Source organism: Numenius arquata, unplaced genomic scaffold (assembly GCF_964106895.1).
Source record: "Numenius arquata unplaced genomic scaffold, bNumArq3.hap1.1 HAP1_SCAFFOLD_543, whole genome shotgun sequence".
NCBI lineage: Eukaryota > Metazoa > Chordata > Aves > Charadriiformes > Scolopacidae > Numenius > Numenius arquata.
The window spans coordinates 76937-99730 of record NW_027415694.1 but is presented as its reverse complement, the minus strand read 5'-3'; the positions used below and the strand labels follow the sequence as shown (position 1 = coordinate 99730).

The 22794-nt window shown below is 67.7% G+C and overlaps 2 protein-coding genes across 2 annotated transcripts in view; both read right to left on the bottom strand.

Moving 5' to 3' along the window:
• Nucleotides 1-181: 181 nt before the first annotated feature.
• TPP1 (tripeptidyl peptidase 1) lies at nt 182-6977 on the bottom strand. Its single transcript, XM_074167878.1, has 13 exons — nt 6947-6977; nt 6253-6342; nt 6044-6183; nt 5819-5969; nt 5207-5328; nt 4269-4468; nt 3829-4027; nt 2544-2732; nt 2274-2346; nt 1857-1977; nt 1010-1168; nt 796-933; nt 182-380 (listed from the first exon to the last, which is right to left on the bottom strand). The coding sequence occupies exons 1-13, from the start codon at nt 6955-6957 to the stop codon at nt 240-242; spliced, it is 1734 nt and encodes a 577-aa protein (XP_074023979.1). The 5' UTR covers nt 6958-6977; the 3' UTR covers nt 182-239.
• Nucleotides 6978-15131: 8154 nt separating this feature from the next.
• Nucleotides 15132-22794, bottom strand: part of DCHS1 (dachsous cadherin-related 1) — a 46562-nt gene continuing 38899 nt past the window's right edge. The window contains exons 15-20 of the mRNA XM_074167877.1: nt 21970-22181; nt 21649-21803; nt 20314-20444; nt 19535-19821; nt 17986-18124; nt 15132-17746 (exon numbers count right to left, since the gene is read on the bottom strand). Of these exons, the coding sequence (XP_074023978.1) occupies nt 15132-17746; nt 17986-18124; nt 19535-19821; nt 20314-20444; nt 21649-21803; nt 21970-22181 (3539 nt within the window). The remainder of the gene's footprint in view (nt 17747-17985; nt 18125-19534; nt 19822-20313; nt 20445-21648; nt 21804-21969; nt 22182-22794) is intronic.

The window sequence follows — 22794 nt, the reverse complement described above, 5'->3', positions numbered from 1 at the left end:
GCCCCGCTGGCTCCGCGCCCCTCCGGCCCCGCCCCGCGCCATTGGCCCCGCGCCATTGGCCCCTCCCCATTGGCCTCGCACGGCCCCGCTGGCCCCGCCCCCGCGCCATTAGCCCCGCGCCCCCCCGGCCCCGCCCCGCCCCGCCCCATAGGCCCCCGCGCGGCACAGAGAGAGAGGAGATGGGCGGGGCCACGCTGGTTTATTGGCTCCGCCCCCGGGCCAGGCCCCGCCCCCCGCGGTCAGGGCGGCAGCAGCGCCCCCAGCAGGCGGGGGAAGTTGGGGGTCCCCCAGCCGGTGACCGGGTCCCAGGAGGGGCTGGCGCAGAAGCCCTGTCCCTGCACGGTGCCGTCCAGGCAGGAGAGGTGGCAGCCCTGCGTCACCTGCGGGGACAGGATGTGCCATGGCAGGGGGGGGCCTGCCGCAGGGCTCCCCCTGTCCGCACCCCCCGGGGGAGACACGCGACCCCCCGGCATGGGAACGGGACCCCCCCACAGCCCTCAGTGGGACAGGAACTCCCGGGAGCGTGTGGGAACCCCACGGCACTCCGCAGGGCAAGGGCCACCCCCTCCCTGGCCCCCTGGACACCCCCAGGACAAGGGGACCCCACCAGGCACCCCTCCTGCGGGAAGGCCATGGGGGCACCCCCGGGGACCCCCTGCTTGCCCCCCAGCAGGATGCTGTCAACCCAGCCCTGCCCCAGGAGCAGGAGACCCAGGCTTCCCCCCAGCACCCACCCATGGGTGCCCACCCAGCCCCCCGTGGCACCCCCGTCCCCTGTCCCCCGTCCCAGCTCACGTCGTAGATGGCCGCGTCGTGCCCCTGCTCCTGCAGCTGGTAGAGCGCGGGGTTGAGGAAGCCCAGGGGGGGCAGCCCCCGCTGCAGGCGCCGGTCGTTGATGAGGGCCACCATGCCCCCCACCACGGGGGTGGACGCCTGAGGGAGACACCAGCGCCTCAGCAGCCGGCCCCGTGGCCACCGCGGGCCACCAAGGGGCTGTCCCCCTCCTCACCGAGGTCCCCGACACCCAGGGCAGCGGGATGCGGTTCGTCACCACCCAGTAGTTGTCAGAGAGAGCGGAGAGGTCGGGGTAGGCACGGCCGGAGCTGTTGTAGTAGGAGCTGGGGGGCAGCTTCGGGGCCGAGCGGAAGAATCGCCGCACGGCAGCCGTCTGGGGAGAGAGGGGGTCACAGATCACAGCAGGGTTCGGCTGGGAAGGGACCTTACAGCCCCCCCAGTCCCATCCAGGGACACCTCCCACCAGAGCAGGCTGCTCCAAGCCCCCTCCAACCTGGCCTTGAACCCCTCCAGGGATGGGGCAGCCACAGCTTCTCAGGGCAACCTGGGCCAGGGTCTCACCACCCTCACACCAAAGAACTTCCTCCCCACATCTCATCTCCATCTCCCCTCTTTCAGTGTCAAACCCTTCCCCCTCCTCCTAGGGCTCCCCTCCCTCATCCAGAGTCCCTCCCCAGCTTTCCTGGAGCCCCCCCCTTGAGGGACTGGAAGGGGCCGCAATAAGGACACGGGGGGTTTCTGGGCTGCCAGCGCACGTTGCCGGCCCATGGCCAGCTTTTCCCCCTCCCCAAGCCCTTCTGGGCAGGGCTGCTCCCCATCCCCCCCTCCCCAGCCTGGGCTGGGACCGGGGGTTCCCCCCACCGGGGTGCAGGACCCTGCACTGGGCCTGGTTGAACCCCGTGATGTCCACAGGGGTCCGTACAGAGCAGGACTCCTGGCAGCAGGACCCTGGCCCCACAGCCCAGCCCCGGGGCTGCCTGTGCCCTCCCACAGCCCCTCATCACCCCCCCGAGCCCCACGCAGCCCCCAACCCCACCGCAGCCCCGGGGGTCCCCCCTCACCTGGTAACCGGGCATGGGGAAGACGTTGCTGAAGCCCCCCCCGCTGATGTAGTCCGTCACCTCTGCGGTCACCAGGAAGGGGTTCTTGAAGGACGTTCCGCCCACGGTGGTGACGTAGGGGCTGGGGGGACAGAGGGCACACGGCTACCCGGGGCCGCATTGGTACCCCACACCCCGACCCCCCCGAGGAGCCGCACGGGACCCCCAGCTCCGCCATCTGAGAGCGTCCCCAGGCTCACTGGAGGGGGGACCCTCGGGAGCCCCCCAAAGGGGCTCCACACCCGCCGGAGGCAGCAGCCGTCCCCTGGCCAGGGCTCCAAGCGCCAGCAGCGGCTCCAGGCGGGGGCGAGGTGCTGCAGCCACATGGCACAGACCCCCCTGGCAGCGCAGGCCCCCCCTTCTCCTCCCCACGTCTACCTCGAGGCCGGAAAGCTGGGCCGGAAAGTATGGTTCCCGCCGGGCACCCTCCTGCACCCAGCGCCATCGTCACCTGCCGAGAGAGGGAGGGGACAACGGACAGGACAATTCGGCACCCGAGCTGGCCCGCGACCACCGAGCGCTGCCAGGAGACCCGGGGAGGGCTCTCTCCCCCCACCCCGGGCAGGGGACCGGCGCTGCCCAGAGGCGGAGCGGCCCCGTCGAATGCCCAGCCGGGGGGTCCCCGCCATGCTGGGACCTCGGACCCACCGGAGGCGAAGAGGATGGTGAGGCCGCGGGCGGCCGCCTTCATGAACTCGGTGTTGACGCGCTCCATGTAGGCGCGGGAGAGGCTGTCCTCGTCGTCCCCGTAGCTCACCGAGTGCACCCAGGGCAGCGAGGACATGTTGCTGAGCAGCAGCAGCCAGGCCAGGAAGGGCTCCTGGCTCTCGTGCCGCCCTGCAGAGACACGGACACGGCGGCATCAGCACCCCCAGGCCCGAGGGAAAGGGGGGGACGACAGCCCCTGAGGGTGACTGTACCTCAACAGCCCCACGAGCAGCAGGAGCCGAAGGTCCCCCAGCTCCTGCCGGGCCCACGGGGAGCACCCCACAGCTGATTTGGGGATCCTCACGGTGGATGGCACCAGGGCCAGCGGGGAAAGGGTCACCCCGAACCCCAGAGCAGGGGGTCTGCCCTCACCCCCACCTTCTCCCAGCACGTGGCAGGGCTGTGGCCACCCTCGGCGCCCAGGTAGCCCTTCCGAGACCCAGCCGAGCCTCAGCCCCTTGACCCCGAGCAGTCTGATGGACACCCCACCTCCATCTGCCGAGGTGCCTCCCTGCCCCTCAGCCCTCTCTGGGCAGCGGGGGGCGCAGAGCCCCCGCCGCCCCTTCTTGCTCTCGGTTCCCCCCGTCTCTGCCCCGTTCCCTGGGGCTCGCAGCGGGAGGGGGCGGGGGCTGAGCTGCTCGTCCCAAGGGCGCCCCGTCTCCTGCTCCACCGGTTTCTGATCTGGGACAGGCAACACTCCGTCCCCAGCCCCGTCTGCGCAGGGTGCGGTGACACCCTGCCTTCCCAAATTCCATTACTCCCCTTGACCCGCTCCGCTGGTGGATTCAGGGCTGAAACATCAGCTTCCACCCTGAAGAAGGAGGGAAAAACCCCCAAAGGACAGAGTTTCTGCGCTCCCCCCGAGAGAAGGCAGCGGAGCAGGTGGGGCGCTGCTTCACACGGTGCAGTGGGGGCCGGGGGTCCCCGATACGGGACACGCTGGGTGCTCAATGGCCACGAGGGCTCAAAAGCAACTGCACTAACCGACGGAAGATGATGTCCCCACCAGCCAGTAGGAACCAGCTCCAGCTTTGGAATCCCGCGAGGTACGTGCCCATGGTGGCTGGGAGAGCGTTCTGGGGTGTACCGCAGCCACCAGGACCCCCCCTCTGACAGGTGGCAGACAGACGCAGCATGGCCCTTTCTTGCAGAGACCACGTGTCTCCCCACAGAGCAGGGGGCCAGGGACGCAGCCATGGGGCAGCCCTGGGGGGGGCGTTGGTACCTGCGTTGCTGAAGACCCAGGTGGAGATGTTGGCGCCCGTGCTCATGATGTACTCCACGTCCAGGCTGGCCTCCAGCCCAGCCTTGCCCTTGCCCTGGTGCCCCACCACGTGGTCCACCTGGGAGCGGTGGCCAAAGCTGCTGCCAAAGAGCTGCATGAACTCGGCCAGGTCAGCCTGGTGGAAATACTGTTCCAGGAACTGGGGGGACAAGGAGGGCACAAGGTTGTTCTCGTTTTTCTCTTGAAAAAAAACAGCATAAGTTTTTCTTCCTGACTTAGAAACCTGGCCCAGGCTGGGCCAGTGAAATGCTAGCCCACCAGGGGCTCCCACCAGCCGCCGAGGAACCCCCACAGCTGTCCTGGGACCAGCAAAGTGCTGGAGAAGCACCACTGTGCTGGGTTCCCGCAGGGCTCTGCCCCGGACGGGCTCTGCCCCTTACCTGGGCACAGGCCTGGCTGTTGTTGGGGTGCAGCCCCACGTCTGCCCCCGTCATGTTGTATCTCTGGCGGAGGATGGAAGGCGTCACGCCCAGGTGGAAACCCGCTCTCCCTCCATGCTGCTGCCTTGTCCCTGCTTCCTTCCCATCCCAGGCTCTGCTGACCACCTTCCTCTCTGCAGGGAACCGGTGCAGGCCACCCACTGGCGCACAAAAGGGAAAAGCAGGAGCTATTGGGGCCCGGAGCTCTGGGGGGACGGTCCTATGGCCCCTCGGCTCCCCTTCACCACCCTGACTCAGGCTTCACAGCTGAGGGCTGGCCCGCAGCAGGGCTGGGGGGGCCCGTCCCCAGCACCACCCGCCCCCAGCGCCGCACAGGAGGTGGGGAAGGGCTCCCTCGGATTCCTTGCCCACCCTCACCGACATCCCCAGGCTCAGTGTCCCCACTGCCAGGCCACCACCACAGCCTGGCACCCCTCTGCCCTCCTCGTGGCGGGGCCATAGGAGCCCACCCAAAAAGGGACTCGTGGTAGGGAGTTTTTCCAGCCCAGAAATTCCACCTCTGTCCACAGGGACGGGCTGCACCCCAACTCTCCGCATGGAGCCCCCAGGACCGAGAGCACCAGCAAGAAACACTTTGGGTGCTGCCTGTCCATCATAGAAGGGTTTGGGTGGGAAGGGACATTTAAAGGCCACCCCCCCAGAACAAGCAGGGACATATTTTAACGAGATCAGGTTGCTCAGAGCCCTGTCCAACCTTGACCTTGACTGTGTCCAGGGATCTACGTCCTCAGGGGGGTCTAGGGACCATGGCCGGAGGACCTGCCACACTGTCCCCAGGGGCACCGAGGTGGCCAGTCCTGGCTGCTCGATGCCCGGCGTCCCACCCGCACCCCGGGCAGTGGGAGCAGCCTCGGCTCCCCCCCCCACGCAGAACGTACCGAAGTCAACGTGCTCAGCCAGCTCCTCGGGGATGGCGTAGGGGAGCGGGGAGCGCACGACGCTGCGCTGGCCCTTCACGTAGCGGTGGAACTGGGCCCCGGGCAGGAGGCGCTCGGCCGTGCTGCAACACGGGGACGGCCACCGGGCCAGGGCTGGCACCGCGGGGACAGCCCAGCGTGGCCGCGCTCTGCCCTGCCTCCCACCCCCCTCCCGCTGGGACGGGTTGGGGACGAGCTCTGCTTCCCGCCAGCCGGGCTGGCCTCGGAAAGCAGAGAGCCCCTTCCACACCCCACCCATTCCCACCACCGACCCGGAGCTCAGGGGTCCCCTGCAGCTCTACCCCTGCTGCCCCAGGGGGGTCCCTGCAGCCCCACGGAAGGCAGGAGGAGGTGTGGGGCTGGCCCAAGCACCTCAAGGGTACGTGTGCCTTGTTTCCAGCACTCCAGACCACCGGCGGTGACCCCCCCGCACCGGCAGCGGGCACGGGCAGCTCCTGGCTGCGGAGCCCTCACAGCCCGGGCAGAGCCCTGGGGACAGGGCAGGGTCTGGCTTCTCCTGCCTGTGGGACGGACACGGCCACCGCAGGGGGGCCCGTCCCCCCCAGGGCTCACCTCGCTGGCATCTGGCACTCCAGGAAATCGAGGGTGGCGACGCTGCTGCAGCTCTCAACGCCGTGTCCTTGCAGGCACTTCAGCACGGCCATGAGCGTGGCTGGGGACGGCTGGACAAGGTCCTGCACCTCCCCCAGAGACAGGTACTTGCCTGCGAGGCACAGGGGGGGTCAGGGCCTGCCGGGCCCGGGGGGGCCTGGCCGGGCTGAGGCACACAGTCGTTACCATATCGCGGCGAGCGGGGGTCTGAGACGGCATCGACGAGCCGGGCCAGGCGCCCCGTGTCTGGCTGCCGGAGGGCGAAGGTCAGCTGAACTTGGTGGCCGGGGCTCACGCGGCCGGCGTGGGTCCAGCCGGGGGGCACGCTGCGGGCAGGCTGTGAGGGGCGGGCGGGCACCAGCGCCCCGTCCCGTCCCACCGACCCCGGCACCTACCGGAACGGCTGGTCCCGCTCCAGGGCCAGCCCCGCGGCGCAGCTCCAGGCGGCCGCACACAGCGCCAGCACGGCGGGGACCCCCCGGCACCTGCGACCACCCGTCAGGCGTCAGGGACACCAGCCCCGCCAGGGGAAACCCGGGGATGGCCGGTGCCTGCCTGACCCCCCCAGCCCCCTGAGCCCCGCCTGATCCCCCTCCCCTGTCCCTCGGTTCCCATCACCCCCGGGCCTGGGAGCCCCGCCTGACCCCCCCGGTCCCCATCGCCTCCAGTCCGAGGAGCCCCGCCTGACCCCCCCAGACCCTCCTAGCTCCCGTCACCCCCGGGCCTGGGAGCCCCACCTGACCCCCCCGAGCCCCCACCGGTCCCCGCCATCCCTAGGCTGGGGAGACCCGCCTGACCTCCTCGACTCCCCGTGGCCCCTGTGACCCCCGGGCCAGGGACCCCCGCCTGGCTCTCCGCCCCCCCCCGAGCCCCCACCAGTCCCCGTCGCTCCCGGGCCCGGGAGTCCCGCCTGACCCCCCCAGCCACCCCGGTCCCCGTCACCCCCGGGCCAGGGAGCCCCACTTGACACGCCCCCCCGGTTCCCGCTGCCCCCGGGCCGGGGAGCCCCGCCTGACCCCCCCTGGTTCCCGCTGCCCCCGGGCCGGGGAGCCCCGCCTGACCCCTCCGGGCGCCCCCAGGCCCCGTTACCCCCGCGCCATCCCGCCGCCTCCCGCCGCAGCGCCCCGGTCACGTGAGCGGGCGCACGATTCCCGGTCACGTGAGGAGGCCGAGGCCGCGGTCACGTGAGGGGCCGGGCCCTGCACCCGCCAATCACACCCCCCCCCCGGTGACAGGGTCCCGGGGGCACCGGCGCCGTTGCCGACAGCGGCGGGGCCAGCGCTCGCCCCTCCTCCCGGCCACTCGCCAGCGGCGCCGCGCCGCCAGCCCCGGGGCGGGCTCCGGTGTCGGGCCCGGCGGGGGGGGGCCGCTCGCCGCAGGCCCGGGGAGGCGGCCCGAGCGCGGCCCCGTCCCGTCCGTGCGGCCCCGGCACCGCTCTGCCCCGTCCCTCTCCCGGCCGCCGCTCGGGGCGCCGCGGAGCCGGTACCGCGACAGCCCGGAGGGACGGCCCCGGCAGGAGATGGGGCCGTGGCCGCTGCCCCGGCCCAGGGTCCATCCAGGGGTCCCGGGCGGGGGTCGGGGGTCCGTGTAGGGCTGGTGGTCCCGTGCGGGTCCTGTGAGGGGGTCGGGGGTCCCACGGGGACTGGGCTGAGGAGCCCAGGCTAGGGCTGGCTGGGGGGGGCAGGGTCCTGGCCAGCGCCCCCGGGGGTGGGGGTGTTTGCCGGGGGGATCCAGGCCTGGCGAGGGGGGGGTGCTCGGGAGCAGCAGGGCAGAGGGTAGGGGTGGGGGTCCCCGTTGCTGGAACCTCGCGCGGGGAGGTGGCCACAAGGGCTCGGCGGGGTGGCCACAGGGAAGCAACTGGAAGGTCCGAGCTGCCCTTGGGGCTGGCCCCTCTGTGGCTCCCCCAGGGCTCGGGGGGGCTGCGGCCCAGGGCTGGTGCCCAGGTTGCCCGTCCTCTGTGCTGAGACGGGGCATCACCAGCGAGTCCAGCGGGAGCCAGGGGTCGGTGATGGCCATGTCTGCGTGCCCAGGGCTGCCATTGCCGGGCCCTGCCGGTGTCCCCACCCAGCAGGGACGCGGGGGACCTGTGGGCACGGGGCATCCCGTCAGTTGGGAGTGCGGGGGCACCAGGGGGGCTCAGGGGACAATGAGCGCGTGGGCTACGAGGTGGGGCCGGGCTGGGGGGCAGGAGCCGTGGCCACGCCGAGCAGCCCCCGGTCCAGCTGGCACGCTCACCGGCGGCCACTTGGCTGGCGGAGCGGAGCTCCAGCTCCCGGCTTCCTGTGCTCCTTCCCTGGGATGCTCATTCCCACACCAGGCGCTCTCCTCATCAGGGTCACGAAAGCGGTTTTATGATACTCGTGGATCTCGGGGCTGTGGGAGGTGGAAGCCGTTTCTGCCGTTGCTGAAGGGAGCCGTGGACATGGTGCCTCAGACACTGTGGGGCTGCTGCGACCCCCCCCGTGCCCCAGCCCCCTTTGGCTCCACGTGCCCTGTCCTTGTCCCAGCCCGGTCACACGCTCAAACTGTGGCTCCAGCAGCTCCCAGTCTTTCCTGCTTCTGTGGAGCCGCGTCCAAGGCAGGAAGAGCCGGACAATGGGAAAACCACCTGCCTGGCACCCGCTGCTGTGTCCCCCACGCCGGAGCCGCTTTGTGGCCGTCCAGGGCAGCAGCTCCGGGGGAGAGGGGTCTCTCCTGCCTCGGTGGCAGCACGAGGCGTCACTGAAGAAGCTGATGCTGTGGTCAATCCTGGGAAGGTGAAGTTCTTTCCTCGGAAGGGCCAGGGCTGCCTCGGTCCCCCGTTCTCCCTTCTGCAGCTCTCCCAGCTCAGCGGTGGAGGTGCCGTGTGCCTGGGGGGGGTCAGTGTCTCCTGCAGCCCCTTGGCCCTGCGCCCTTTGGGTGGGGGGGGGCAGCCGGGACACCTGCTGGGGCTTGTCCAGCATCCTTCCTGCTCGCAGAACACCATCAGCACCTCAGGGACGGTGGGACCTCGGCCCACGTTCCTCAGGCTCGCCCAAGCCCCTCTCTGCCCTCCAAGGTCCCTGCCACCTCGAGGTCTTGTGTCGTCGAAGAACCCGCTGCTCCATCCCCGTTCCCTGCCGGATGCCAGCGCCCGGGGCCTCTGCGGGTGCTGCTCCTGGCGGGAGCGTCCCTGTGGAGCCCCGGGGCACCCCTGGCCCTGGCAACGGGAACCACGAGTGGAGCATCCATCCAACCCGTGCGGTTTGCAGCCGCTGGAGCTGGTCGCCTGCCCCAAGCCCTGCGGCTGCACCCTGCGGGGCCGGGGGGCAAGCAGGGGACCGGGGGGAGGGACAGTGGCCAGGGAACACGGGGGAAAGGGCTGGGGATGGTGGCTGCAGGGCAGCCATCGGGGGCCAGGGGACACGGGGCCCAGAGCAGCAGAGAAGGTGTGGAGGGAGCAGCCCGGCACCCCAAACCCCATCCCCCGGCCTCGCTGCTGGGAAGAGCTTTTGCTGTGCCACGGGAAGGCTCCCAGGCCAGGCAGAGGTAGCCACATGCCAGGGCTGGGAGTCACCTGGTGGTGCCAAAGCACAGAGCTTCCCAGGACCCCATGAGGAAACAAAGACTGGGATGAAAACAGGCTGAGAGAGTTGGGGGGTTCAGCCTGGAGAAGAGAAGGCTCCGGGGAGACCTTCGAGCCCCTTCCAGTCCCTAAAGGGGGGCGCTCCAGGAAAGCTGGGGAGGGACTCTGGATGAGGGAGGGGAGCCCTAGGAGGAGGGGGAAGGGTTTGACACTGAAAGAGGGGAGATTGAGATGAGATGTGGGGAAGAACTTCTTTGCTGTGAGGGTGGTGAGAGCCTGGCCCAGGTTGCCCAGAGAAGCTGTGGCTGCCCCATCCCTGGAGGGGTTCAAGGCCAGGTTGGAGGGGGCTTGGAGCAGCCTGCTCTGGTGGGAGGTGTCCCTGCCCAGGGCAGGGGGTGACACTGGGAGGGCTTTAAGGTCCCTTCCCACCTGAACCCTGCAGTGATTCTACGGTGTGCAGGGAGGCGGATGGCCCCTGACGGCAGCAGGACGAGGAGCTGCAGGGCAGAGCGTGGTCCCTGTTCCCAGGGCACCTCTGGCTGTTCCTGCGCTGCTGCTCTGTGCTCCCAGCCATGCAGCCCGTCCTGTGTCCCCTCCCTCACCCCCTCCCACCACCCATGGAGTGGTCCGTGTCCCCGTTCCCGCTTCCCAGCCTGCGTGGCACCGGCCCAGCAGCCGCAGCTGCAGCCGGAGGGACTCGGGGCCGGGCGCTGGGCAGCCTGTGCTGCCGGGGAGCTGCAGCCCACCCGGCCGTCCAGCTGGCTACAGCTTTGGGCAGGGCTGTAAGTGGGATGAGATTTGCAGGAGATTATTTCCCGGATCTGTCTGGCCAGCGAAGATTTAGATGGCCCTGACAGAGCTAATTACTCTAACAAGCATCTGCTGTGGGTCTGACCTCTTGCTCCACAGCATCGGGGGATAAGAGCCCGAGCAACCAGCAAGGCTGCCGCGGTGTCCGACCGGCGCTCTGCTCCTGTGCTGTTCCCGCAGCCGGAGGCCAGTGCGGCCGTTCCTGGGGGTGGTTGCGATTACCCGGGGCCATGCCGGGGGACAACAGTAACGGCAAGGTCCTTCCTGCTGGCCCAGGCCCCCGTGTCACAGCCACAGAGCGGCGAGGTGCCCGGCGTGCCCTGGCAGCGCTGTCGCCACCGGCCGGGGAGCTGGAAGGCGTTGGGTTGGGATAGAACAGCTCGGAGAAACGGCCACAGCCGGAGGGGAACCAGTAACCCGCTGGGAGATGGGGCCACCCCTCCCCAGCCCAGGGTGTCACTGGCGGTGACGCCCCCCAGGGTCTGAGGTGTCTGTTTTGGGATCGTGCAAATTATTATGGGATGTTTAGCAGAGGAAGTAAAAGGTGAGGAAAGAGAGGGATCAGGATAAGGGGCAACGGGCACAAACTGGAACGTGGGAAGTTCCATCTCAACATGAGGAGGAACTTCTTCGCTGTGAGGGTGGCAGAGCCCTGGAAGAGGCTGCCCAGGGAGGTGGTGGAGGCTCCTTCTCTGGAGACATTCCAAACCCGCCTGGACACGTTCCTGTGGGACCTGCTCTGGGTGGACCTGCTCTGGCAGGGGGGTGGACTGGGGGGGGTCTCCAGAGGTCCCTGCTGACCCCATATCATTCTGTGATTCTATGATCAAGGTGATTTGGGGAGGAACAAAAAATGGGAAAGCAGGGAAAAAGGGATAAAAGTGGCTGGTCACATGTAAACAGAGCGATGGTCAGTACGTTTGTTTGGCCATGCCATGCACAGCCTGTCCCGTCTTGTTCTTGCACTCAATTTCTAACCGCTTTCCTGGGTCAGGAGGACTCTGTTCCATGTGCATGTGAGTGGGGTTGGATCCTAGCCCAGGGATCATGGGGCCAGCAGCCGCAGAGGGTGAGTGTCGGTGTGTGAGTGCGTGTGCCAGTGCTGGCAAATCCAGCCCGGCCGAGGCAGTGAGTGGGTGAAGTGGCCCGGGAGGAAGGGGAGTCTGTGTGTGTGTCTGTGTGTCAGGACCACAGGGAGAAGGCTGCCAGAGGCACCGGGGCAGCCCAAGCCAAGTGCCAGACAGACGGAGGGGTTTGGAGATCAGCTGAGAACCACCCGTGTGTCTCCATCTGCGTGTTACACAAGGGGGGTGAGGAGAGCCAGAGGGAAGCTCCTGGGTAGACTGGTTTTCTAAACCCAGTTACTGCAGGGATCCACAGCGTGTGTTTCTGCGTGCGCTGGTGTCAGTAATGGGGGGGGTCCGCAGCAGCTGGAGAGGGGCTGTGGCATCAGGGACTGGTACATCCAGGTGTCAGCAACTGGGGAGACTGGGAATCCGGGGGCACCTCCTGGGCAGACGGTGTCTGAGCCCCGCAACGGGGGAGCTCCACGTTGTACACGTGTGTTCCTGCCCACAGACCTCCCTCAGCCAGCCAGGGGAGCAGGAGGGGCTGTCAGTGCTGCTTGTGTCTGTCTGGGCCGGTCCGTGTGTCTGGCTGTGGGCGCAGGCGTCGGTGTGTCTGGTACCCCTGTGTTTGTGTGTATCCCTTGGGAAAACCTGCTCAGCCTCACCATGAGTTAGAGCTGGGGCCCTTGCACTGTGGCAGCCTCCTGTGCTGGATTCAGCAGCCTCTCACAGAATTCCAGAATAGTAGAGGTGGGCAGGGACCTCTGGAGACCCCCCAGTCCAACCTCCTGCCAGAGCAGGGTCACCCAGAGCAGGTCTCTGGGCAGCCTCTTCCAGGGCTCTGACACCCGCACAGGAAAGTTTTCCTTATTTTCTGCATCCCAGTTTGTGCCAGTTGCCCCTTGTCCTGTCCCTGGGCACCACTGGGAAGAGTCTGGCCCCATCCTCTTGCCCCCCACCCTTTAGCTCTTGCTCAGCATCCATGAGGTCCCCTCTCAGTCTGCTCTTCTCCAGCTGAACGGCCCCAGGTCCCTCAGCCTTTCCTCAGCAGAGAGATGCTCCAGTCCCTCATCATCCTCGCAGCCTCCGCTGGACTCTCTCCAGCAGTTCCCTGTCCTTCTGGAACTGGGGGGCCCAGAACTGGTCCCAGTGCCTCCAGCTGGTCCCAGCTCTCCCACCCCCGGAGATGCCCGGGTCCAAGCGCAGGCACAGGTCCTGCCTGGCTCACCGTGGCCCATGGCACGTTGCTGGTAGCCAAAGGCAAGTGCTGAGCCCCTGTGTGCCCAGGTCTGTCCCCCCGCCTGCCAGCCCCAGGTCTGTCCCCCTCCTTGTCCCCAGGGCCCGGCGGGGCTGCGGTGCCAGCAGCACGCGAGCCCGGAGCGGCAGCGAGGGTGCCCGTCTCTGTACAAACAAGTGTGGTTTATTAAGGCATTTCTTTGAGAAGTTGGCACTTGGGTCCAGGCTGTGCTGGAGGGGCCCGGTGCGCGGGCCCACGAGCAGCGCCCAATACATGCAGCTCAGCGAGACACGATACAAAAGGTACAAACAAAGTAGAAAACAGGAATCGTAGTACAATGTGTAAAAATAAATAACTGGAGGCTGGGCTCCTGGCTGGGCTCAGCAGCCGTGGCTGTGTCCCCCCAGACCAAGCGGGGCTGCCGTGTGTCTGACCCTTCCCTGTGCTGCAGGGGGGGACACTCATCCCTGTCCCCCTGTCCCAAACGTGCAGGGGGGAGCGGGGCTGCTGGCCCCCCCGGCAGGGCTCAGGGGGCACAGGGCACCCTCAGCGAGCCCCCCCCAGTCCCGGGAGCAGGACAGGCCAGGAGAGCAGGGACGAGGGGTGCCCGCCCCGAGAACCTCCATGGCTGTCCCTGTGCTGTGTGAGGCAGAGCCCACCCTCCCCTCCCGGGGCCACCTTGGGCACGCTGTGGCTCCCAGGCAGCGCAGCATGGCCCTGCAGCCCCCTCGGTGCCACCATCGCTGCTGCAGACCCCTGTCCTGTGCCCAGGGCAGCTCCTGGGGCTGCCGGCACCGGGGACCCCCTGCCACGTGCATGGTGGGGACTGGGGCGCAGCACCGTGCCCACGGCGTGGGGACACCCCAGGCGCTGCGCCGAGGGGAGGTTCAGGGCTGAGGCAATGACAGAGACGGGGCCGCAGTCACAGGTGGTTCTTGGTGGGAAATGGGGAGGGAGTGGGCAAAAGTGATGGGTTTTGGCTGCTGTGATAAACGCCTGGGGCTGGGGGTGCAGCCGTGGTGGTGATGTGCTTCGGGGTGAGGTGACAGAGTGGGTCCAGCACAGTGTGATGGGAAGGAAACTCCCCCAGACCCCGCTCTGGGGTGGCTGGGTGTCCTCCCCGACACCAAAACATGCTCACACCCGGGCTGTGTATGTGGGGGTGCTGCGGTGCTCCCCGTGCCCTGCTCCCGGCCCCCCCGCACCCATGTCCGTGTGTGGGTCACAGTGACCGTGAGCACCCAGGGCCATGGCAGCAGTCCCCAGGACGGCGCTCCCAGGGCCACCCTGAGCAGCCTGGGGCTGTGGGGCGAGTGCTGGGGGGGGGGGGCTGGCCACCAGCTGGGGGGCCAGCTGCAAGTGGTGCTGGAGCGAGGATGGGGACCAGCCCCATTGAAGCGTGGCTCCATCCCATGCTCACAATGTGGCACGAAGGAGTGGTGCGCAGCAGCACCTGCACAGGGGGCCGGGGTTCCTGGCACCCACCCACACTTTGGAGGTGGCCCTGGTGGCCCGTGGCACTGCAGGGCACGGGGGAGGCCGGCTGCCCAGTGTCCTTCCCTGTGGCTGTAAGACGACGTGCTGGCTGCCACCACGCCAGCTTCGGGCCATGTGGCGTTTTGGGGCACCCCTCCTGCCTGCTCCCCTGCAGCCGCAGGCTGGCCACCAGGCCTGGGGCAGAGGGAGCGGGAGGAGGTCACTGGCTGGTGTCGCTCAGTGGCCACCTCGCTGCCTTTCCTGGGGCCAGCGCTGCCGCAGCTCTGGCCACTGCTTCTGCAGCCCTGCCTGGTCCCTGCCCATGTCCCAGCCAGCCCGCAGCCCCTGGGAGCAGCTTCTCCAGGGAGGGGGCTCCCACACCACGCAGGGCACCCCCTTCCCAGCCCAGACCCCCGGAACAGGGCTCTCCCGCAGCTCCGGGGAGGAGAGCCCTTAGGAGGGTCCCACAGGTGGGAGGTGCAAGGGCTTGAGAGACCCCAAAGGACCCCCTTCACCCCCACCAGCAGAAAGCGGGCACTGCCTTCTCCTCCCGCTCCAGCTTGGCCGGGGATGGGTCTCCCCTTGCTACTGGGAAGCGGGTTCAGCCATCCCCGTCCCCGTGGGCAGCCGTGGCTGTGCCCATGGAGCAGCACATCCCTACCCTGGGAGCGCTCCCCCCCAGCACCCTCAGCTCCCGCGGGGAAGGGGCCGGGGGGTCGCTCAGCGTTCTGCTGCACCCAGGCAGCCACGAGCCTCGGGCCAGTGGCCGGGGAAGGGCAGGGTCTGCGGTACCCCCACCCAGCAGGGCAGGGAGCCTCTCTCCGAGCAGAGTACCATGAAGCACCGTCCTGCCGGGCACCGATCGGAGACAGCAGGAGCAGCGCGAGGAGCCATGGCCCCGGGGAGCCGGCACCGGGATCCGCAGTCCACAGGCACCAAAACCAGCATCTGCCAGGCCACGGGGAGTGACGGAGCCAACGGCCCCACGGGACACAGGGACCCGCAGCCCCTGGGGTTGGCTGGGCCAGGCAGGGCGCTGGGAGAGCAGGATTAGCACCGACGCGGAGCAGCCCTGGGCCTGCCCCACGGCTCCTGCCCCACGGCTGCGGGGGTGGGGCGGGGGAGTCCACGGGCCCAGGTTTAAATCCTGAGCTCGGCCTCCTCGGGGGGCTCCAGCGAGTGCTCAGCACTGATGGTGGAGGCGGAAGGCCCCTGTGAGATGCCAAAGGGCGAGACCACGGGGGAGCGGGCGGCCAGCGGGGACAGCGAGGGGGAGAAGCTGGGTGACATGGCAGAGGACGAGATGGAGCCCTCGTGGCTGATGGGCGAGCGGCGCAGGGAGGATGGGTGCGGGAAGGTCCTGCCCGGCGGCGGCTTGGGGGGCACGGACTTGGCGCCCGGGTGGGCCACTGAGGTGATGAGGGGCGGGGGGTCGATGCGGGGCTTGGGCTCTGCCTTGGGCTTGGTCGGGAAGGGCTTGCGCAGGGAGCTCTCATCCTTGAGGCGGGCGATCTCTGTGAAGACGCTGGCCAGTGGCTGGAACTGGGGGCACCAGTTCAGCAGGTAATCCCAGTTGTAGCTGCCGCGGAGCTCCTCGTCGCTGGCCACGATGGCGGTGAGCGAGCCCTCCACAGAGGGCTTGCCGTCCTCCGGGAAGGCGTAGTCCTGGGGCTGGGAGGAGACGCTGAGGCCGCAGCGCACGCCGAGGAAGGCGCTGCCGCCTCCATCCTCGCGGTAGAGCTGCGGGGGCGGCCCCGGCAGCAGCAGCCCCGAGCCCTTCTTGCTCTTGAACCACTGGGCGCTCTCCAGGGCGGCCGGCTCGCAGGAGATGTCGGAGAGCTGGTCGGCGTCCTGCTGGATGCCGGAGTCGGGGCCGCGGGCAGAGATGTGCTCCTGCATGGAGGCTGTGATGCTGGCCACGCGCGGGTACTCGTTGATCATCCGGATCTCATCGTCCTCGGCGGCTTCGGCGGAGCCCCGGCCGCTGGAGTGAGAGGGGTCCAGCGAGCCGCCCCGTGTGTAGGGCCCCGCCGGCTCGCCCCCGTACCCCGGCAGGGCCTGGTGGTAAATGTGCTCGCCCCCGGCCAGCGCCGGCTCCTCGCGGCCCAGCTTCTGCAGGGAGCCGCTCGGTACCCGGCCCAGCGCTCCGTCCCCCTCTGGCTTCTCGCGGCCCCGCCGGTGCCGGGAGCGCACCAAGGCCAGCACAATGGCCACGGCAGCCAGCACCACCACCACCCCCAGTGAGGCGGCCACGGCCACCAGCAGCAGGTTGAGGTCGGGGGCCAGCCCAAAGGAGGTGTGGGTGACGTCGACGATGACCTGCGCCGAGGCCGAGCGGGAGGCGGGCAGGGGGCTGCGCGCCTGCACCTCCAGGCTCATCTCACGCGGCTCCCTCTTGGCGCGGCCGGCCCCGGCCTGCGGCTGGCTGTCCACTCGCAGGTAGATGGTGCCCGTGGTCTGGTTGATGGCGAAGTACGGCGAGGGCTTCGCCAGGGAGTACAGCACCACGCCGTCAGCCCCCTCGTCCTCGTCTGTCGCCAGCACCCGCCCGATGCTCTGCCCTTTGCGGGCGCCCTCAGGGACCTCGAAGTTGAAGGAGGGGCTCAGGAAGATGGGATCGTATTCATCCTCCCCTGTCACCAGCACCCGCACAGTCACCGTGGCAGAGGCGTTGCCAGCATCAGTGGCCCTGACGAGGAGCTGGAAGGCTTTGGCTCGTTCGTAGTCAAAGGTAAGTCGGGAGCGCAGCTCCCCAGAGCTGCTGTTGACGGCGAAGGCGTCCCGTCCCTCCGCCAGGCCGGGTTCCCCCACCGGCTGCTCCAGCACCGTGTACCGCAGCTCCCCAAAGACCCCGGTGTCCGCATCGATGGCACGCAGCGTGGTGACCAGCGTGCCAGGAGGCAGGTTCTCCCGCATGCTGGCGCTCAGCACCTCCACCGGGAAGTACGGCTTGTTATCGTTGACGTCCTTCACCTCGATGGCTACTGGCACTAGCGCAAAGTGGCCGCCTGGCACATCCGTGGCCTGCACCACAAGCGCGTGCAGCGCCTGGGCCTCCCGGTCCAGGGGCCGCGCCAGGCACAGGGCGCCTGTGCTCTCATGAAGCTGGAAGAGCCCCTGCTGGTCTCCCGAGCTGATGCTGTAGTGAACGTGGCCGCGGGGGCCCGAGTCGGCATCGTGGGCCACCACGCGCAGCAGCTCAGTGCCGGGGGGCGCGCTCTCGCTCACGGCGGTGCGGTACTCGGCGCGGGTGAACACTGGCGGGTTGTCGTTGACGTCCTGCACGGTGATGAGCACAGGCACTGTGGCGCTGCGCTGCGGCAGGCCCCGGTCGGAAGCCGCCACGGTGAGGTTGTAGACGGGGATGGCCTCGAAGTCTAATTGCTCCACGAGCACCAAGGCACCCTGCGTGCGGAGGTGCCCCCCTGCCCAGGCCACCCGGCTCTCCACCTGGAAGGCGTTGCCGCCGTTGCCACTGACGATGGTGTAGTCGAAGCCCGCGTTCTCCCGGGAGAGGTCGGCATCGCCTGCCTCTAGCGTCAGCACGGTAGTCCCCGGGCGCAGGTCCTCGGGGACGCTGGCGTTGTAGCGTGGCATGTGGAAGCTGGGGCTGTGGTCGTTCACATCCAGCACCTGGAGCTGCACCGTGGCCCAGGAGGAGAGGCTGGGGGAGCCGCGGTCGCGGGCCTCCACCACCAGGTCCAGGGTGGGCTGGCTGGCATCGAACTCCACCCGCCGGGTGGTGAAGAGGGTCCCTGTGAGGGTACAAACCAGGATCAGCATGGGGGCCAGGAGGCAGCCGGGAGGGGTGTCAGGGTTACTGGCGGGAGGAACAGGCATCCGGGCCACCAGTGGGAGCACTCTGTGGCCACCCCCGTGGTGGGCAACCTGGTGAGGGGCTGAGCCTGGGGGCACCTTCCTCTGCAGGCACTGCCAGAGCGGTGAGGGACCCCTCCACAGATGGACCCCCCCCACAGCAGCCAGCCCCACGCACCATTGCTGGGGTCGATGGCGACGTCGGGGCTGGGGACGGCCAGGTGGAAGGTGACATCCCCGTTGCTGCCCGAGTCTGGGTCGGTTGCGCTCACGGTGAGGATGATGCTGCCTGCAGGGGTGTGCTCCGGCAACGTCGCCTGGAAGGGGAGGAAGCCCCAGTCAGCGCCCGGTCCCTCTTGTGGTGCCTGCTCCCCCTTGCCCAGGGCCAGCAGGGCTGGGAGAGGTCTGGGGCTGGCCAGGGCAGCGATAGCCAAGGTGGCCCAACTCATGGCTGGCCGGGGCCTTCCCCAGGGCCACGGCTGGGACACTGAGGGGCTTGTCCCACGTGCACAGCACCGAGCCCTGCTAGCGTGACTCCCGACCAGCTTCAGCATCCAGTTCCTGATACTTTCCCCTACTTTGCCCTGCTATTCTAAAGAACTCTTTAACAGCTGGTATTTTCTCCACAAAAGGCATTTTACACAAATGAAAACAGCTCTCATCTTTTTGGTGAGCCAAACAGCACGTACAAACAGACAGCCCCGTTGGTCTCTGCTCTCACAACCTCCAAGTGCTTCTGTGGCTTCCCAGCTTCTTGCATCTGCTCCGGAGACGCAGGACGTTGTGTGAGTCAGCTCCCACCCAGCGATCTGCCTACGGGGCCCCAGCCCAGCTCCTGCCAGAAACACTTGTCTGGGTTGTGACCCATCTCCCACCACTTCTGGCCTTCCCCCCATTCCCACCTACTCCACGTCCCATCTGCACCCGGCTGTGCGAGACAGTGACTGGCCATCCCAGTGCTACAGGCCTGCTCTCAGCCTCTCCTCCACGCCACGGCATCCCCGGCAGTGTGGTTAGGGGGGCAGTTCTGCCCCTCTGCTCTGGGGAAACCCCCCCGAGCGCTGCCTCCAGCTCTGGGGCCACCAACATCAGGAGGACATGGACCTGTTGGAGCAGGGCCAGAGGACGCCACGGAGATGCTGGGAGGGCTGGAGCCCCTCTGCTGGGAGGACAGGCTGAGAGAGTTGGGGGGGTTCAGCCTGGAGAAGAGAAGGCTCCGGGGAGACCTTGGAGCCCCTTCCAGTCCCTCAAGGTGGGGGGGCTCCAGGAAAGCTGGGAGGGACTCTGGATGAGGGAGGGGAGCCATAGGAGGAAGGGGGAAGGGTTTGACACTGAAAGAGGGGAGATGGAGATGAGATGTGGGGAAGAACTTCTTTGCTGTGAGGGTGGTGAGAGCCTGGCCCAGGTTGCCCAGAGAAGCTGTGGCTGCCCCATCCCTGGAGGGGTTCAAGGCCAGGTTGGAGGGGGCTTGGAGCAACCTGGTGTGGTGGGAGGTGTCCCTGCCCAGGGCAGGGGGTGGCACTGGGGGGGTTTTAAGGTCCCTTCCCACCCAAACCATCCCATGATTCTATGATGCGGATGGAGCCCATGGAGAGGGGCCAGGCTGGGCTCAGGCCCATCTGCTCGGGGGTTTCTGTGCCTCCTGAGGCCGGGGGAGCCAGGCAGGAGCGGCAGAGGGGCTCGTGCAGGAGGTCCCACGCTGCCCGTCACCCCTGTGTGCATGGTACCTGATAGAAGCCCTGGCTAAACATCGGCGCGTTGTCGTTCACGTCCTCCACCACGACGGTGAGGTTGGCCTCGGTCTCGTGGCGGCTGTCGGAGGCGCGCAGGGTGAGGGTGTAGTGGTTGCGCTGCTCGTAGTCCAGTGGCCCCGTCAGGGCGATGCGCCCCCCGTACCGCAGCACGCTGAAGGTGCCCACGGCGTCACCATCCAGTGTCAGGGCGTAGGAGAGCACAGGCCCCGAGTCCACATCGTTCCCGGTCAGCTGGGCGATCTGGGTGCCCAGCAGCGTGTCTGTGGAGAGGCCAGGCGTGAGCAAGCAGCCCCGTCTCCCTGGAGAAGACCTGGCTCACCTGGTGGGAAACCAGCTCAGCCCAGGGCCCGAGCACCGGGACAAGGGGGAGATGCTCGGGGAGAGGGGGAAGGTCTTGGGGGGTCGGCAGGGCAGGGCAAGGCGGGCACAGGGCGCGGGGGCTGAGGACAGAGAACAGGCAGGGCAGGAGTGTCCATCCAGAGCCCCCACGGTGCAGCAGGGCCAGGGATGAGATTGGAATTGAGCTGGCTCCCTCAGGACGCAGCTCAGCACAGGGGCTGTACAGCCTCCAGCCCGTCACAGACCCAGTGCCAAAGAGCTCGGGGGGCTCAGCCAGCGGGCCAGCACGAGCCAGCCCTTGGCAAGGAATGGACAGGCCTCTCTGGGGGCTTCTCCCCGACCCCCACGTGCCCACGGCGCCTCAGCACTTGCCATGGGTGATGCATCCCCTCCTGGGGCTGGGCTGCACTTACTCTCTGGGACCCGCACCTCCCAGGGGAAGGGGATGGTGGGGCTGTTGTCGTTGACGTCCATCACCACCACGGTCAGTGTGGCAGAGCCCACCAGAGGTGGAGTCCCTCTGTCCATCGCCGTTACCACCAAGCTGTGGGCGAGCAGAAGGTCACAGACATGTGGCCACAGGGGTGGGGGAGCAATGCACGCGTGCGCTGCGTCTGGAGCATGTTGGGGAGTACTGTGTGTGCGTGTGTGTGCGGGGCTGGAGTATGTGCACGTGACAGCGGAGCTGTGCACAGCGTCCGGGGCAGGGGATGCCGGTGGAGTATCTGGAGCACAGGTGTGGGGCAGGGGATGTGTGTGCCCCCAGGGCACGGTGGGGCAGGGCTGAGGGCCGCACAGTGCGGTCCGGGGGGTTTGTGTCCAGCACCTGGGACGTGGGAGCGGGCAGTGACTGCGGGAACACATGCGTTTGGGGCAGGGGGCTCGTGCACGGCCCTGGCACAAGAGCAGCGTGTGGGGCTGGAGGCTTTTGCAAGGGGAGGCAGTGGGTGCACCCACGGCTTTTTCAGTCTGGAATGTGTGTGGGAGACACTGCAGGCAGAGCACGTTGTGGGGCGCAGGGGGACGGGCGTTTGGAGCACATCTGGGTGTTGGGGAACATGTGGAGTCCCTTTGGTGATGGGTGTGTGAACGGAATGAAAGCCCTCGGCCTCCCCATGCCTGGGAGGGGGGGAGAGACATGCAGCCCCGGGAGCACGCAGACGGGCAGAGAGCAGCCTGGGGGGTGGCAGAGGTTGTTCCTCACATCTGACCCATGCACGTGTGTAGCGTTTGCCATTATCTTATACCCGTGTGGCTCGACCGGCTGGCCCACGTCTGGAGCGTGTGCCCGTGGTGAGGGGCCTGGAGGACCCGGGCTGGAGGCAGGGGGACTCACAGGAGGGTTCAGGGTAGGGCATTAGCCCCTGGAGCGCGTGTGGGAGGGCAGAGGGCGCAGCGCACGGGAGCGGGATTAATCCATGTGCTCTGGATTAAGCGGGCAGGAAAGGGAACGGATGCAGCCACTGCAGAGTCCACCAACCCCCTCACAATCTTCTCAGATCTGCAGAGACCGGGCTGAGCAGAGACTGCCTCATCTCAGGGCCATCTGTCAGGCCTTCCATACCATTCGCTCCCCACGTAAACACTAAGCCTAAATTGCCTGCTGTTTGGCAAAAACGTCTTGCAGACAGGGCTGAGACAGCTTTGGGTGGCACCAAGTAGCAGAGTAACCTCTGCTGCCCTGGGGACGCTGCTCCACAGCTTGTCCCCCTCGTCTCTGTGGCACACATCAGTCCGGCTCCACTCACCGGGTCTGGGACCAGATCTCCCTGTCCAGGATGGCAGCGGTGGTGATGGTGCCCGTCTGTGGATCGATGTGGTACAAGCCTGTCATCGGCAGGGACTGGTTGATGGCGTATGTCACCTGCCCGTTCGCTCCCTGATCCAGATCATCTGCCAGGACCTGCCGAAGCCACAGGAGCGTGTCAGCAGTGCAGTTGCGGAGCCCTGCAAACCCCCCTGCAAACCCCAAGACCAGGCCTACCCTTGGTGCCTGTGGCACAGCCCCCCACCCCAGCACAGAGGCAGCCCAAGGGCCCCGACGCCCCCGTTTGTGTCCCCAGCGATACCTGGATGACCGGCGAGTCGTAGCTCTGAGACTCCCAGATGAAGGCCACGTAGTTCTGCAGCTGGAAGCGCGGCAAGTTGTCATTCACGTCTTGCAGGTTGAGGTTTATGGCCATGAAGCCGAAGGAAGCCGCTGTCTCTGCCTGGACCACCAGGCGCAGCCGGGGGCTGGCCTCGAAGTCCAGGCTGCTGGAGTCCTGGACGGAGATGGCACCTGCAGGATGGGGTGGGTGACCGGGGGTGAGCGACGCTCCAGCTCGTCCAACCCTCACCTTCCCTTGTGTTCCCTTGCCCACCCCTCTGCCCACCCATCCCTTCTCAAACAGACAGAACACACACACTGAGCTCTTCTGAGCCCCCTCCAGACCTTCTCACGGGTCCCAGTGACCTGCCCCGGGTGACACATCCTGCACCTTGTCAGTACAGACAGCTTCTGCTTACACCAAAGCAGGCAACAGCCCTTCCACCGTGGAGACACCATCCGACCTATGGCTGTTTGACGAAGAACCGTTCCATGGCAGGCCCCACACTGCGACACAGGCTCATCCAGCCCCGAGCCAGAGTCACCGAACCACGGCTATTAGTCCAGGGCAAATCCTCACAAAGACGCTGCAGGAGCTGCTGGCAGCTCTCCTGCTGAGGACAGACATCCATTCTTACCCCCTGAGCCACTCGCCGGGGCTGTCGCAGCGACAGGGTGTTCCTTTCCCACCCAAGAAGGCGGAGGGCACCCAAAAAGACTTTCTGAAGTGATTGGCAGCGCTCCTCCAGGCACCACTCAGCCGTCACGAGGAGGAGCTGTGCTCAGGGGCTGAATTCCTGCCCCG